The sequence below is a fragment of the Bombina bombina genome, chromosome 1 (genome assembly GCF_027579735.1).
Source record: "Bombina bombina isolate aBomBom1 chromosome 1, aBomBom1.pri, whole genome shotgun sequence".
NCBI classification, from domain to species: domain Eukaryota; kingdom Metazoa; phylum Chordata; class Amphibia; order Anura; family Bombinatoridae; genus Bombina; species Bombina bombina.
The window spans coordinates 931203483-931219144 of NC_069499.1; the positions used below are offsets into that span (position 1 = coordinate 931203483).

Here is a 15662-nt window from a genome sequence, read left to right on the forward strand (position 1 = left end):
TGCGGGCTGGCCCTGCTTGGATTCAGTTCTGCTGTCACGCGACTTTTTCAGACACATGGTGGCTATCGGCCTAGCTGGGCTGGTAGGGGCGCCGATTTCTCACAATAATGTTTGTGTTCTTTTGCTTCTAGTTTCCTTTACCAGGACTCTTGGGTCCGAATGGTTCTTGGGAGTGTTTCGGTTTTTTATAACCATCTCTTGGGTGACCGGTCAGCGAAATTTCTGCGTCTCTCTCCTTTGTTCCCGCTTTTTGGGAGCTAGAGTATTCCTTCCACGTGGTGCGAAGGATAGAGGCCCAAGCACCTTTTTGTCCGCCCGTCAGGGTGGTTTTTAGACTTTTGGAGGCTTTGGAATTTGTCCTTTTGGGACTTGTTTTGTTGGGGGTCTCTGGTTTTGCAACCTTCTTGGACTATCTGTTTCTCCTTGGTGACAGGTCACCTTCGGTTATCTGGTTTCCCTTTGGGAGTTATTTTGTTACTCTTAAGGACATCTGACAGGGTAGTCTGGCGATCTATTGGTCTTAATGACCTTTCTCATGTGGTTTAGGGATTGCTGCTTAAGTGGCACCCACAATCATGTATTTCTGCCCTATGGTTTATCCTGAGGGGTGTGGAGTCCTGCAGTGTTCTGCGGGTAACTTGTCCTCACTGTCCCCTTGTTTCTGGGGTTTGTAACTAGCTGGAAGGCTAGATCAGAATGCTATACTCTGAAAGTGCTCGGCATCATGGTAACCTGATGGGTTACAGTTTCGATCCATGGTGAGGTGTGTTCAGCCTTCCCTCCTTCGGGTAGTTTTACGAGGTGGCGTTTGATCCCTGGTAGGGGATTAGCCGTGCTGCTCAAGCACATTCGTGTTCATGTCTCTTGGTTGACTAATTATTCTAGCGTTTTTATATGTCCTTTAGAGTCCTTGCTACTTTATAGCATTGGTCTTCTGTGAGGGGGTCTCTTCCCTTTTGGATTGGGACTTACAGAGCTCTTGCTCTTGTTATCCTGCTTCGTCCGGATGTTCCCTGGGAGGTCTATCGGTCTCTCAGACCAGGGATTCCTGTTCCTACATGATGGTTTAGTTTAACCTTTTTAGGACACAGAGGACTTATCCTGATCTTCCGGTTGTCGAGGAGTTGTTCTCGGCTCCTTCTTTTGGATCCCGCCGTGGGATGTTACCGGAAGTAAGATCCTAGTTCGGACCTGGGAATTTCAGCGTTCCGGGTTCCTCGGCCTTTATCCTTGTTCTTTTTTTTTGGGCCAGCTTTTCTAGGAGCCGGGTAGCTGTGGTTCTCTGGGGACAGCTGCCTCTTGTCCCTTGTCGGTGGCAGTTCTGGCTTAGCAGGGGGGCGGTTGTAAGGGCAAGGTTTTTATTCCGCACCTGATAGGAGTGCTGACTTACTGAGGTTTTCTCTGAGGGACTCTTCTGTGATCCAGTGGAGTGACCTTACCTTGTTTTCTCCCGGTTTCTTCCTTGACATTCCTGTTCCTTGGGCAGGTGTCTCTCGATGCTCTCATTTCTGGTGGTTCTCTATATCTTTTCGGAGGTGTAGTTCCTTTGTGGGAGCTCTCCGGTGGTTTTTTCTTTGGTTCGGACAATGGTCAACTTCTGCTGTTCTCTTCTAACTGGGCTATTGGCCGACATTGAGACTTAAGTTGGTTGGCTCACAAGTTTTCTTTGGATCTCGTGCCTTCTCGAGTGTCTCTAGATGGAGTAGCTGTGTCTACTCTTTCGCTTTTGTGGGTCGGCCCTCAGTTACCTTGTTTCCCTGCTCACGTCTGCCGTTGCTTGGTCTGGTCCGGCTGGGGGTGTGATCTGAGATTGGTTGTTCGTTCACAGGTCTTTGGAGGGCCAGACAATTTCTACTGGGTTTCCTACCGTATCTTCATTACTCTTTTTTTTTTTTTTTCTGAGTTCCGATGTCGAGGACTTGGTTTTCAGCTGTCATTATTTTCTTTTTTTTATGCTTCTGTACGATCCTTGGGCTCTTATTGTCTGCAGGAGAGTGTTCCTTTTAGAGGATCTTTATACCTTTTGGGTATACTGTTGGTTTCCCTTGTCATTTTGTTTTTGGGGGATTTGGGTATTTTGTTCTAGTACAGGAAGTGTGGGACTGCCTATGGGGTGACGGTCCTTTTGGTGGAGTGTTGGTTCAGTGAGTCCGTTTGGGATCTCTGGTTGGGCTTTCGGACTGTCTATGAGTCTGTGTCCTTGGGGGGCCTTTTTCACTCTTAATTTTCTGCCCAGCTCTGAAGAAGCGGGGTTTGGGATGGTTTTTGTTTTTCTGGCTTGGTGCTCTCAGAATGGGTTGCCTATTGTACCCTCCCGTTTTCACATTGTGTCCTCTATAGCTTGGGTATTGTTTTCCCAAAAGTAATGAATGCAGCTGTGGACTCTTTCCATTTAAGAAGAAAAACATAAATTATGCTTACCTGATAATTTTCTTTTCTTCTGATGGAAAGAGTCCACAGCTCCCCACCCGTAATTTTATGTGGGGCGTCCTTATTCTATTCTTCTGGCACCTTTCACCCTGATATTTCTTCTACTGTTCCTTGTTCCTTGACAGAATGACTGACTGGGGGATGAGGGGAGTGGGAGGAGTATTTAAGCCTTTGGCTGGGGTGTCATTGCCTCCTCCTGGTGGCCAGGTTCTTATTTCCCAAAAGTAATGAATGCAGCTGTGGACTCTTTCCATCGGAAGAAAAGAAAATTATCAGGTAAGCATCATTTATGTTTTTCATCATATCATATAATTTACTATTGGAAAAAAACACACTTTTTCTACCTTTTAACCACCAAAAACACCATTGCTAAATAGTTTCTACATTTTTATATTATCAAGAGTGTAGCTAGAAAAAGGAATTTCCACTAAGGGGCCTTGTGAATATAGGTATTTATAGGCTACTCCTAATAGTTGTGTATAGGCATATGTGGCTAAATTTTATTAGAACAACCCGTCCCTAGATTGGGATGAAAAAGAAAGAAATGCCTTTGAACACAAGACTAAGATTATAGGAAGATTATTAGGAGGTAATTTTTAAAATATAATCTTTATTATTTCACAAAGATAAAAACCGTTTCATGTAACTGGATACCCTGATAGCTGCCCACACACAAAAATAAGTTAAGAACACTTCAACAATGGTATAAGTAAATAATAACTACAGCTTTTATTAATTGTGGTTGTCGTTGGTAGTCAGATACTAATGAATATATGAGAGATTTCTTTGTATGCACTGGTTTATGTGGATCACCCACAGAGATCAGGAAAGCTAGATTAGCCTATATATTATTATATTATGATATATTCATGCTGTGTCTGTATGCTTATCCACAGTAATGATCTAATTAATGAATTTCTGTATTAAAACCGATAGTTTCAGAAGTCAATAATACCTGTGCGATATCTCGTAATTATCATAAATATTATTGCATTAATATTATAAAGATTTCTAACCTATTGAGGGTCACGAGGTATTCATTATTTGCTCTGAAGGTAAGTACACTTCCCCCAGTTGGTTGCTCTCCAAATAATTAGGTGGTAAATATCCCTTTACCAAAGTAAAAATTGTGATTAATATGAACACAAAGCGGTGCTACGATACATCTATATATCTGATAGCTAAATTCGCATACCAGCTGTATTTAAAAGTTACACACTGCTAGTTATTAATATATTGATTCGGCAGCATCATTCGCATGCCGTTAAGTTATAAGTAAAGGGCGATTCTAAATATCTAGATATACTGATGGTAGCAAAATTTGCATACCCAGAGTAAACGTTAGAAAAATAAACAATATAGGAGTATCCCTAGGCCAAAGCCTCAGGACCACAAATTAGATAGGTTGAAAATTAGAGCTATTATTCGAAATTAAATAACCATTGTTGAGCAATTTAAAATAAGGAACGAACTCCCCCTAATGCGGTCTCGTTTAACTATCGCTTCCCCAGTTTTTAAATTTTGTCCTGAATTTAGAAATACCCAATGTTTACATGTTCTTTCCTTTTTTGCAACTTATAGGGCGATAAGTACAAGTAGCACTTTGCTATTTCCAAACCATTTTTTTTTTTTCTTCAAAATTAGCGATAGTTACATTGTAACACTATCTGTCAGGAATCCCTGAATAACCCTTCACATGTATTATTTTATTTTTATTTTTTTAGTAGACAACCCAAAGTATTGATCTAGGCCCATTTTGGTATATTTCGTGCCACCATTTCACTGCCAAATGCGATCAAATAAAAAATAAAATTGTTCACTTTTTCACAAACTTTAGGTTTCTCACTGAAATTATTTACAAACAGCTTGTGCAATTATGGCACAAATGGTTGTAAATGCTAATCTGGGATCCCCTTTGTTCAGAAATAGCAGACATATATGGCTTTGGCATTGTTTTTTGGTAATTAGAAGGCCGCTAAATGCTGCTGCGCACCACACTTGTATTATGTCCACCAGTGAAGGGGTTAATTAGGTGGCTTGTAGGGTTAATTTTAGCTTTAGTGTAGAAATCAGCCTCCCACCTGACACATCCCATCCCCTGATCCCTCCCTGACCCCCCACAAACAGCTCTCTTCAGTCCCCCAGCCCCCAATGGTCACCCCCATCTTAAGTAAGTATGAAAATAAGTTTTTGTTTTTTTTTATAATATATTTTCTGCGGTGTAGGATCTCCCTGATCCCCCCTCCCCCCCCCCAAACAGCTCTCTAACCCTTCCCCCTCTACCTATTTGCTGCAATTTTCTGTAGTATAGCTACCCCCCTCATTACCCTACCCCTCCCAGACCCCTTTCCCACAAAGGATCACAAATAGGATCGCCTTCTCCCTTGTTACCCCTCCTCCCCTCAGTGCGGATCAATTATTTTTTTGGGAAGTTCGTGCCACGTAGCGGTCCCACCCACTCCTGCCCTCCTCCAGCGATGGGCCGCCCACTCGCCTTCCTCCTAACCCTCCCACGCCACTAACAACTGGCACCATCGCTGACCGATGCAGAGAGGTCCACAGAGTGGCCCTCTGTGCATCAGCAACTGACTGGAGGGTGTTGTACAATGCCTCAATATCGAGGCATCGCTGCAATACCCTGAGAGCGGCTGGAAGCAATCGCAATTGCTTGCAGCGCTCATTTTCACTGAGGACGTACCAGTACGTCCTCGGGGGTTAAGGGTGTGACAATAAAACACAATGGAGCAAAACATTAAATGGACATTTAAACTGCTGTGCACAACTACAAAAGAATAGTAACTACTCACTAGGTTATTGCATTTCACCCTGTTCCTGCAGCTCTTTACAAATCCGTTCTCCTGTTTTAATAACTTAAAGGTGCCAAATACTGAAGCTCCGCCTCTTTGTACTGGGGGCCGCCATCTTGGAGCTCAGGTATTCTCACAGTCTGTGACAGAAGCAGTGCACACTCACAGTTGAGTAATATTGTCTAGTTTTACAGCTGATAATGTGCTTCAGGTTAGTGTGCCTGATACTTCATGTGAACTTCACATTTACAGTTACACAAAATATAGTTAAAAAATGTACAGCTCCTGCTTTGTATTATGCACCCTAACCTGAAGCACATTACACAGCTGTAAAACTAGACAATATTACTGATCTGTGAGTGTGCACAGCTTCTGTCACATGCTGTGAGAATACCTGAGCTCCTAAATTGCAGCCCCCAGCACAAAAACAGGAGAACTGATTTGAAAAGAGCTACAGGAACAGGATGAAATGAAAAAACAGTGCGTAGTTACTATTCTAGTCGTGCCCAGCAGTTTAATGACCCTTTAATATACTATTCCTCTGATGACCAGAGCATGTTAAAAAAATTTGTCTTGTTCTAATTGTGCCTAGAGGGATATGGCTGCACCTCACTGACGAGGCCCAAACAATCATCTGAGGTTGCCATTCCCTTGTTCAGAGGAGAATTGCCTGGCTTTTTCAGGGCTGGACTGACCTTGTTAGACAGGATCAAACTTATATACTTCAGGAAAGTTCTCCCCTTTTTTTTTTGGAACAGCTTTATTGTATATAAAAATAAAGGTACCAGAAATTGGACGCGCAGCTCCAGTTTACCATTTACAACCATAACTGTAATTTTTTGGGATAGTATTTGAGTTGCAATTTGCATATTTGACAAGAAATTAGCAGTTCCTTCTAATTGTCCGTTCAGGTTGTATTGCGGCTACGGCTGTGTTTGAAAAGACTATGAATAAGTCCAATTTTAGGGTCGCAAAAATCTGGGAGCAAACTTGCCAATAAGTCATTAAACATAACTATCCTTTTAGAAGATCACTAAACAATTTACTTGCATAGAGTGAGGGACAAATGGTCCCTGTCCGCCGGCGCCCCAGACAATGGTGTTCTATAATGAGTTAGATCCCATTGCTAGTAAGGTATGAGCTTGAGTGGAGTGTCTGTTTTTTGTTTGGCCTTTATTGTGTCAATTGGGTTGCTTATGATTGTGTTGGACTTTGGTGGTCCACAGTTGTGAGAACTCTGCATCGGAATCCATTTTATCGTATTTAAGGAAGTAGTACTCTTCCAATTCTATGATTTCTGAGACTTTTTTTAGTCCACATAGTCACGGATGGAACTTCTCTACTCCTCCAATTTTTAGCTATCAGGACTTTGACCCCCTTAGTCATAATTTTAAACAAATGGGGGTGTATGGTTTATATTTAAGGGTGGGGGGTTGTGCAAAAGCCATATCAAGGGATCAAGTGGTAGTTGGATTTCTAGTATGTATTCTATTTCAGAGATAACGCTCCTCCATAAGTTCTAAATACTATTGCACCACCACCACATATGGGCTGTATCACTATTTACATGGCCACAGCGCCAACATTTATTACTTTGAGATCGAAAAAGGCGGTGTAGTTTTTTCGGGTTAAGATACCACCTATGTAGAAGTTTAAAATTGACCTCTAGAATAGAGGATGAGATTGAGGACTTTTTCGTAGCTTGGAACATTAATCTACTCGTTTGAGGTAGTATAATGACTCCGAGGTCTCTTTCCCAGCTTTCCAGGTATGGGGGTATTTGTCCTGGAGGCGTATGAGTTAGGATCCTATATATAATGGACAATGTATGCCTCGGGGGGGGGGGGTGCATAGGGATTCGAAAGTGGTCAGAGGTCTGACCATGTTTCCGTAACCTGGGTGTGTGGTAATAAAATGGGTTGCCTGTCTATAGGTGAGCCAGTCAGCAAGTCCCCCCATTACTAATTTACTTTGTGGGAGTAGGGATTCGTTGTAGACTAGTGCGTGTACTGTGAGGTCTCTATTCAGAGTGTTTGTAACGGATTGTGTAGTGAAGGGTCTCACCGTAAATTCACCATTTTCAATTAGGGATGTCATGGGTGAGGGTATTGAGGAGATATGATGTGTTGTGTTAATTGTGTGTTCCCAAACCGTGAAGGTCTCTTGGATCATTGGGTTATTTGTTCTGACAAACTTGAATAGGTGTGGATTGCCCCAGCATAGCCTTCCCAGGTGTGGTTTATCCATTATTAGATGTTCCAGTAGGAACCATCTTTTATGATTAAAATGGATATTCCAATCTACTAGGCGTTGCAAGAAGATAGCCTGGCGGTAGGCAGCTAGGTTCGGGACTCCCATTCCTCCTTGCGCTTTGAAAATTTTCATGGTTTATTTGTTAATTCTGGGTGGTCTTCGACGCCAAATGAAATCGCTGAGTGCTTTTTGGAGGGACGGTAGGTAAGTTTTGGGGAGGAGGCATAAAATACGTGGGAATATGTTAATTTTAATCGTGTCGATGCGGCCTAACCACGATAATTTTTTCCCCACGATGAGAGATTGCATATTATGTTATGTTTAATAGGTATATAGTTTAGGCGAAATAAGTCATCTTGTGAGGGGGTCAGGTATATTCCCAAGTATTTCAATGAATGAGTGCACCAGGTAAATGGGGAAACTTTTCGTGTGGCCTCTAGTGATGGACGTGTCGGATTAATGTTAAATATTTCAGATTTAGACATGTTGATTACGAAATTGGACAAGGATTTAAAGGTGTCAAGTTCGTTTAGTAAGTGAGGTATTGAATGTTTGGGATCAGTGAGTGTGAGAAGCATGTCGTCAGCAAATAGAGACAGAACGTACTTCTGTTTTTTTATTGTAATTCCCGTTATCAGGGGGTTCTGTCTAATCTTAACTGCCAATGTTTCGATGACACAAGCGAACAGAAGTGGGGATAGGGGACACCCCTGGCGTGTCCCATTATTGATCTGAAATGGGGATGAAAGAGACCCGTTTACTAATATTCTCACAGTGGGGTGGGAATATAATGAGAAGATCCTGGTTGAGGATCTTTGTGCCTAGACCCATGTGGGTCAATGCAGCTTGCATGAAGTCCCAGGCAACACGGTCAAACGCCTTCTCCGCGTCCGTAGATAAAAGGACGGAGGGAATATTTTTAAATTTAGCATAGTGGATCAAATTTAAGGCCCTGACCGTGTTGTCCTTCCCTTCCAGGTAAAAAGCCGACCTGATCCAGGTGGATCAGGTCTGGAAGGATTTTGTTCAATCTATGTGCTAGAATCTGTGCAAAAATTTTTATATCAGTATTCAATAACGATATGGGGCGATAATTGTTAGGTAGGTCCTGGGATTTGTTGGGTTTAGGGATTAGTGTTATGTGTGCCTCTAGCACGGTGGTGGGAAATGACTTACTCTCGTCCATAGATTGGAAGTATTGCACCATGTGCGGATTTAGGATATCTTGAAAGGTGGTATAGTATTTATGGCTGAAGCCATCAGGGCCTGGTGTTTTCCCGGTGGGTAGGTGTTTCACAGCTAATTGGAGTTCATCCACCGAAATAGGAGTCTCTAATTGTTCCTTCTGTAAATCGTTAATATGTGGCAGTTGAAGTCTGCCAAGATAGTCCTCTATCAGCTGTGACCTGGTTGCATTTTGGTTCGGATTTCTGGGAGTGGTAGGATGTATATTATGTAACTTTTGGGGAAAAAATTTGAACGTATTGGATATGGCTTGGGTGGAGAGTTGGGAGATACCCTTTTTATCCTTAATCTGCCTAATGAATTTTTGGTGTTTTTTCTGTTTGAGGTACCTAGCTAGTAGTCTGCCTGATTTATTTCTTCCCTCATAGTACTTTTGTTGGGAATATAGTGCTTGCCTTTTATGTGTTTTGTCCAGGTGTGAGGCAAGGTTTGGTTCTCCCCTAATGACACCCAGAGGGTATGCATGCTTGTCTCTGGTTGAGAATTATGGTCAAAGTACTCTATAAGGGTAGTTGTCAGTTTGGAGATCATTCCAGGTTCCGTTAATAGGTGCTCATCTAGCTGCCAAACAAAGTCTCTTATGGGTTTAGAGGACCAGATCATTGTACATACCATAGAGGCATGGTCAGACCATGTGATCGGGGAGATTATGGCCGATTTAAACAATGATAGGCCTCCAACATCCGTGAACACATAGTCTATTCTTGTGTAAATCTCATGTGGGTATGAATAATAGGTGTAGTCTCTAATCTGTGGGTGTAGGGTTCTCCATACATCATGGACTACGATTTTCTCAAGATGTGATTTAATTTTTGAGATCTGTGAAGATGATGTGGAGGATTGTTGGGATGAGCAGTCTAGTCTAGGATTTAGCGCTATATTTAGGTCTCCGCATATTATAAGTGTTCCCTTCTGGTGGTCCAATATTAAATTTTTAATTTTTCCCATAAAGGAGTGTTGTGCCGTGTTAGGGGCATATACTGAAACTAAAGTTATAGGTCTCCCGTAGAGGAGTCCAATTAGGAAAAGGTATCTGCCCTCTCTGTCTCTGATCGTTTGTAGTGGCGTAAAGGGGATATTTCTCTTAATTAAGATTCCCACCCCCTGTTTTTTATTACTGCAGTGTGATGCCCAGAATCATGTGCCAAACGAACGTGCAAAAGTGATAGGTTCCTTTCCTTTACGGAAATGAGTCTCCTGCAAGAAGACAAGGTCTGCCCCATATTTATGAAAATCTTTAGAGGCCACCGTCCACTTGCTGGGTATATTTAGACCTTTTGCGTTAATTGAATATATTTTTAAGTTGTTACTAGAATGAGATTGTGTTCTACAATTAGCCATTATTTATATTTTGGATACATGATATAATTTGTGAGATTAGTAATGTTCTGTTTGTGTTGTTAAGTGTTTTTGCGTGTCTGGGCGCAGGGCGGGCAGGGAGCATTCACATATAGCCTAAACAGGCCATGTGATATTGAATTAACTTCAAAAAACATATTTGAAACAAGAATATAAAGAACAATTAACAAGAAAACAAAAAATTCAAGAAAAAACAACATTAACAATCGTTGGGTAAAGGGGGGTAGCATATCCCAACTATCAATCGGTTCCTATAATAGAACATTAGGGTGTTATGGACTATGAATATCAGCTAAAACTCCTTTGCGGTTGATTATTTTTGGAAATATATCCCTACTTTAAATCTGTCAATTGTAAATAGGAGGCCAAGAGTGTAGTCTCATCTAGGCAACTGCCTCTGTTCGTATGTTGAGATAGAATTTGAATGCATAGATCGACACCCCTAATTCGCATACCTTAAGGAATTTGTGCTTTATTAAATTAAAGGAAGGTTTCGTTATATATAGCTAACTCGTCTCATATAAAAGTGGAAGAGGTAGTTATCTAGAGCTGTTATTTCCTACTTTAAGTATTATTTGTGCCTTCTATTAAATCTTGGAGGTGTGTATCATATAAAGAGACTACATTCCATTCCCTCCAATTAGTGAACTACTAGGGGTGACCTGTTTGAGCACACATTGAACACATCAATGTAACGGTTTCAGTCATTAGGAGGGGGCTTATAAAATATCTTACTTTGTAGGGGTTGGTAGCATATATATATATATATAGTAAGCAGACACATTGACCGTGAAAACATAAGTTCCCAAAACCCCTCACCTCGTAGTAGTTCAGGGCTTATCTTGTGCCCTGTGCTTGATCACAGTTATAAGGGGTGTAATAGGATAACGGAGCACCCGCATTCCCAGGGAACATAGGGTTTGTGTTAATGTTAAAACAGGCACTGAGCCGAAAACAGGCAAAGGGGAGGGGGAATAAAGGAATCATCCAAGTAGTGACATTGATGATAATGATAATATCCCATCACCACCAAATCATTGTCAGTCCAGCATAGGCCCCAAGATCAGTTCCCAATGGTCAGATAACATTTTGCAATATACTTATCGACTCCAAGGAGAAAGGTCCCATCTCATTCTGTATCTGGCGGACTTCAAAGTGTCCGGATGCCCACCACAGTGGTCGGGTATATGAAATTAGGACGCTGCTATATCCAACTTTTTCTTCTTGCTAGCTTGGGACCATTGTGCTCTTTGTGGTTTGGGGTCTGTTTGGTCGCTTGAGGAGGGTGGAATCCAGATCTTTAGGCTTGGTCGAGGGAAGGAAATGTTTAAGCCTTTTGAAAAAGCTGCCAGGTCGTCAGGGTCTTTGTAAGTTATATGTCCTACCATCTTGCTGGACTATGAGGCTAAAGGGAAATCCCCATCTGTATCTCACTCTCCTTTTCTTGCAGGACTTGAGTAATAAACGTATTCCCTTTTCTTTCTTTCAATTGTTGAGGGGCTGATGTCCTGGAAAAATTTGCAATGCTGTAGGTTTGGAATTTGATCTCTTTGTAGCTCACTTGCTTCCATATTGCTCCTTATCTAGATAGTTTGCAAATTTAATGATGATGTCCTTGGTGAATTAGGGAGTTTTGGTATAGGTCTCAGCGCTCTATGTGCGCGTTCCATGGAGGTCTCAAAGTTTAAGGGAAGGAGCAATATACTCAAAAAGTAGCGAGTAAGTAGGAGACGAGGAAGTCCTGTGTAACTTCCTCTGTTACCCCTCTTATCCTTAAGTTGCTCCCTAGCGACTTCTATTATCCAGATCTTCAACTTTGAGTTGAAGTGCTTGTATTGTAATGTCCTGCCTCACCATTTGATGGTTGGAACTAGACATCATAGTGTTAAGGGTGTCCTGACCTTCTTCCAGGCATTCTATTCTTGCCCCTAGTTCGATTATGTTTTTTTTTAGGGAGGACTTCTCTGTTTTAATGAATGTTTTAGATCTGCCAAGTCAGATTTAGAGGGGAGCTGTGAAATAGTTTTCTGTATCAGAGTTGTTGTGACAGTGGCGTAGGATCCTGTTCCTGTGACAGGTGTAAGTCTGCTGGCTGTGTATCTGTGACATTATCAAAAGTGTCAGTCTCCTGTTTGTGAAAGAAGGAGGACATGGTGGCAATAGCTGTGGTGGATGATTTCTTATCCGCTTTGGGTTTCTGCCTAGTGCCATTGAATAATAAAGTAAACTCCCTTTTCCCACACTATGTTCAGTCACCAGAATTTGTGAGATTAAAGTTCCTTAATACTGTGTGGTACCAGTATTTCAGATCTAAGTAGGTTAAGTGGCTACCTCTGTTAGAAATTGAGTCTATCCGGGGGGCCGTCTAGGCCTACAGGCCTCAGTCTCTGGTTGTTGGAGATCAGGCGGTAATTATGTGTGTAACCCGCTCTGGTAAGATTACCTTAGTGTAGATCTCGAGTGTCCTGTAGGAGCTTGAGGTTTGTACTTCGATCGCTCAGCCTCCGTATGAGTTAGGTTAAGTGTACAAGCTGTCAGAAGTTTATATGCGTTTATCCGGTGGGGTCGTAACACATGGGAGTTGTAATGGCGTGTGGCTAGATGCGGCGTCCTGCTCAAGTGCCCCAACTTCAAGTCCGTGTCCGCTACTCTGGTCAGCCAGCAAGACGACTCCCTACTGTCGAGGTGTGATCAGGTCCAGAATCCAAGTGTCCCTCTAGTAAATCGTGGTTTCCAGCTGAGTGAGTGCAGGCTCGATAATGCGCTGTTGAGATTCAGCACCTCCTCATCAGGTAGCAATCGGTTCGGTCATTTATCGATTAGGTATAGAGCATAAGGGTTCTAGATTATTTTAGACTTATTATTGCCCTTCAGATCTCCATAATGGAACCTATGTGTGAGAGTATGTTACGGAGCAAAGTTAAAGTTGCAGCCATGTTCCTGCACGGCCTACGCTCCACCCCACGTTATCCCTTTTAAAAGCACAATTGGGCTAAAAGAAGCTACTCCCAGGTAGTAAATGGGCCCATATAACTAGCCACTGAGCTGTTGGTTCCTGGCACATTGCTTCTCTTTCTGTATGTAATTGTTCTAATTGTTCCCTGAGCAATTTCGGGAACTGTGTCCTTTTATTTTGGAACAGAAACATGTTAGTCCTTTTAAAGTGATGATCTTAAACATTTTCCAAATATGTGTTCTGTCCAAATGTGAACCTAAGATGCGTAGTAAGTGCTTTGTCCCTTGCAGTGAGAGTATAATTCTTGTGAGATGTCCTTTATCATTGAGGAAAATATGTATGTATGTAGAAAACCTGAAAATAGCAAGATTGTACACAATTGAAGGACAGGACTTAATTTCTAGCAGATTACATGATAATTTTTATGCATATCATCCGCTTTTTTTTGTGATTGATGTGTGCACCAGATATATGTTGACCAAAAGCTCTTAAAGGGACAGTACACTGTAAAATTGTTTTTTATATTAATGTATTTTCAATGACTTGTTATACCAGCTGGAGAATATAACGTGTATGAGAAATTGCATATATAAATATATAAATTAGCTGGTTTTGTGCTTTTAAACCACTGCCTATTGCAATGGGTTGAGCTTCAGGTAATATCAGATCTCATTATGTTATTCCTTTGTGTACACACACTTACTTCCAATCTTATATTTGGGTTCGAAAACCAAAGCTCAATACTTAGAGAGAACAATGGAAAATTATCATTTTATTAATTAACTATCATGCCCCCACTGTGAGTGTAATTTCTTCTGCTGACTGTGTTTACTTAGGCTATTCAATAGCTGAGACTCCAGTATACAAACTTTCAGTATAGGTTGGGAAACCACAAGCTAAATCAGCTATTTCAAAGGCCAAAATAGGGGTAAAGGAGCTAATTGTAAACAATTTAATACACTCCAGCAGGTAAAATGGATCATTGGGAACAATTTAAATGTGGGAACATGTTTGGGTGAACTGTCCCTAAAGTTATGCTGTGTCAAAAATAGGTCCAACTAGTAGATGTTGCAAGAGTAAAAGGTATGTGTGTTTGTAGTGCGCGCTGTCATTGGCATGTAACTTAATAACCACAGAATACACTGTGCCCCTGTAGCTGGACTGTCATCAGTGATTCTGCGATTAGAGGATATTTCTGTCTCTTTGTAACCCTGTTCTTTGCTGTTCCCACAGGAAACCTTTGTCAGTCTATATGGAAATAATGCAGCTGCTGAGAGCAGGAAGAGCCAAGAGAGTTTTGGAAGGTGGCTGCTGACCGGAGTCAACGTTGGCTGGCTTAGTCTTGTTTGCTTCCTATATATCCCGCAGATAAGCACTCACAGACTGCAACTAACGAGTGTCTAATACACACGTGGGTCGGCAGAATTTGTCATGTGATGGAGGAGTTGCTGCACCCTTTTTAGGAAGCTTTATTAAATTTAACCAGTTGTTAGATGCAAAAGCAGCTGTCCTGGCAAACCAGTCTTTTTATGCCAAGTCATTGCTCTTTTTTTTTGGGGCAAAGAGTTTATTAAAGAAGAATAAACCCTTCTCTCTGTTTTATTCTGTATTGTAGTGTAGCTGTTGCAGTTTATGGTTGTGTGTGTGAATTACAGGAAAAATGCTAGCGTACATTCCAACTATGTAGTTATGTAGGAGTTGTTTAAACAAAAACTGTCAAGAAGTATGTTGTATACTACAGTATTCATTCTTATTAGCTGAGACTCGGAAATCTACCAAAGCACAGTATAAGGACAGAGAAAACTTGTATGTGCACAAAACATACGTTTACCGTAGTATGGGAGCATGCATTTTACAATTAAATTATCACAATAAAGCATTTTAATTAGACGTCAGCCAAAATAGATCTGCATATGAGTGTTTTTTTTTTTTGTTTTGAACAGTATTTTATTTTACAGTAAACTTGGATTAGCAAAAGTGATTCTAGTAAAAGCTATCTCAGTGAGAGATTTTACTGTGCACAGTCACATGCTGCATATATAGATATGCCCAGTGCACCAGCTTTTTATACAGGTGCCTTGTATCATGCCAGGAATGATTTACTTGGTACAAGCCACCGCCAGTTCATTGAATAGACGCTCTGTTTTAAATGCAGATTCATGAAGCATATCCGGCTATGCATTATGTGTCTGTGCAGTAAAGATCACTGAAATATTAATAGCTTTTACTAGAAGCATTTTTTGTTAACACCTGCGATACAAAGAGACTTCTATTCAAATCTAAAATACCCATCAATGCAATTCAGGGCAAACATGCCATTTCTCTTTGTTATTAGTCTTAAAATGATACCATGGTTATCCAGTGCAGAAGAAAGAGACACTTGTAATACCTGTACTTTTTTTGTCAGTCGCTACATCCAGTCCATTTAGCAAAAGGATATATCTGGTAAGCAAATTGCTCAAGTGATACAGCCTCTGATTTACTGTATTGCCTTACACCCGCTTGTTTTAAAAAAAAAAAAAAAAAGTCAAGCTTTTCTTAAACTTTAATACATATTTTGCAGTGCAATTCTATTAAGTTTATTGCATCACTTATAGAAGTGTTTCTTAACC

At 41.2% G+C, this 15662-nt stretch overlaps 1 protein-coding gene across 1 annotated transcript in view; it reads left to right on the plus strand.

The window, feature by feature from the left end:
- BCL2L1 (BCL2 like 1) overlaps nucleotides 1-14954 on the plus strand; it is a 34253-nt gene extending 19299 nt beyond the window's left edge. Inside the window, 2 exon segments of the mRNA XM_053699991.1 lie at nucleotides 14284-14373; nucleotides 14375-14954. Of these exon segments, the coding sequence (XP_053555966.1) occupies nucleotides 14284-14373; nucleotides 14375-14422 (138 nt within the window). The 3' untranslated portion in view covers nucleotides 14423-14954.
- The last annotated feature ends 708 nt before the right edge of the window (nucleotides 14955-15662 follow it).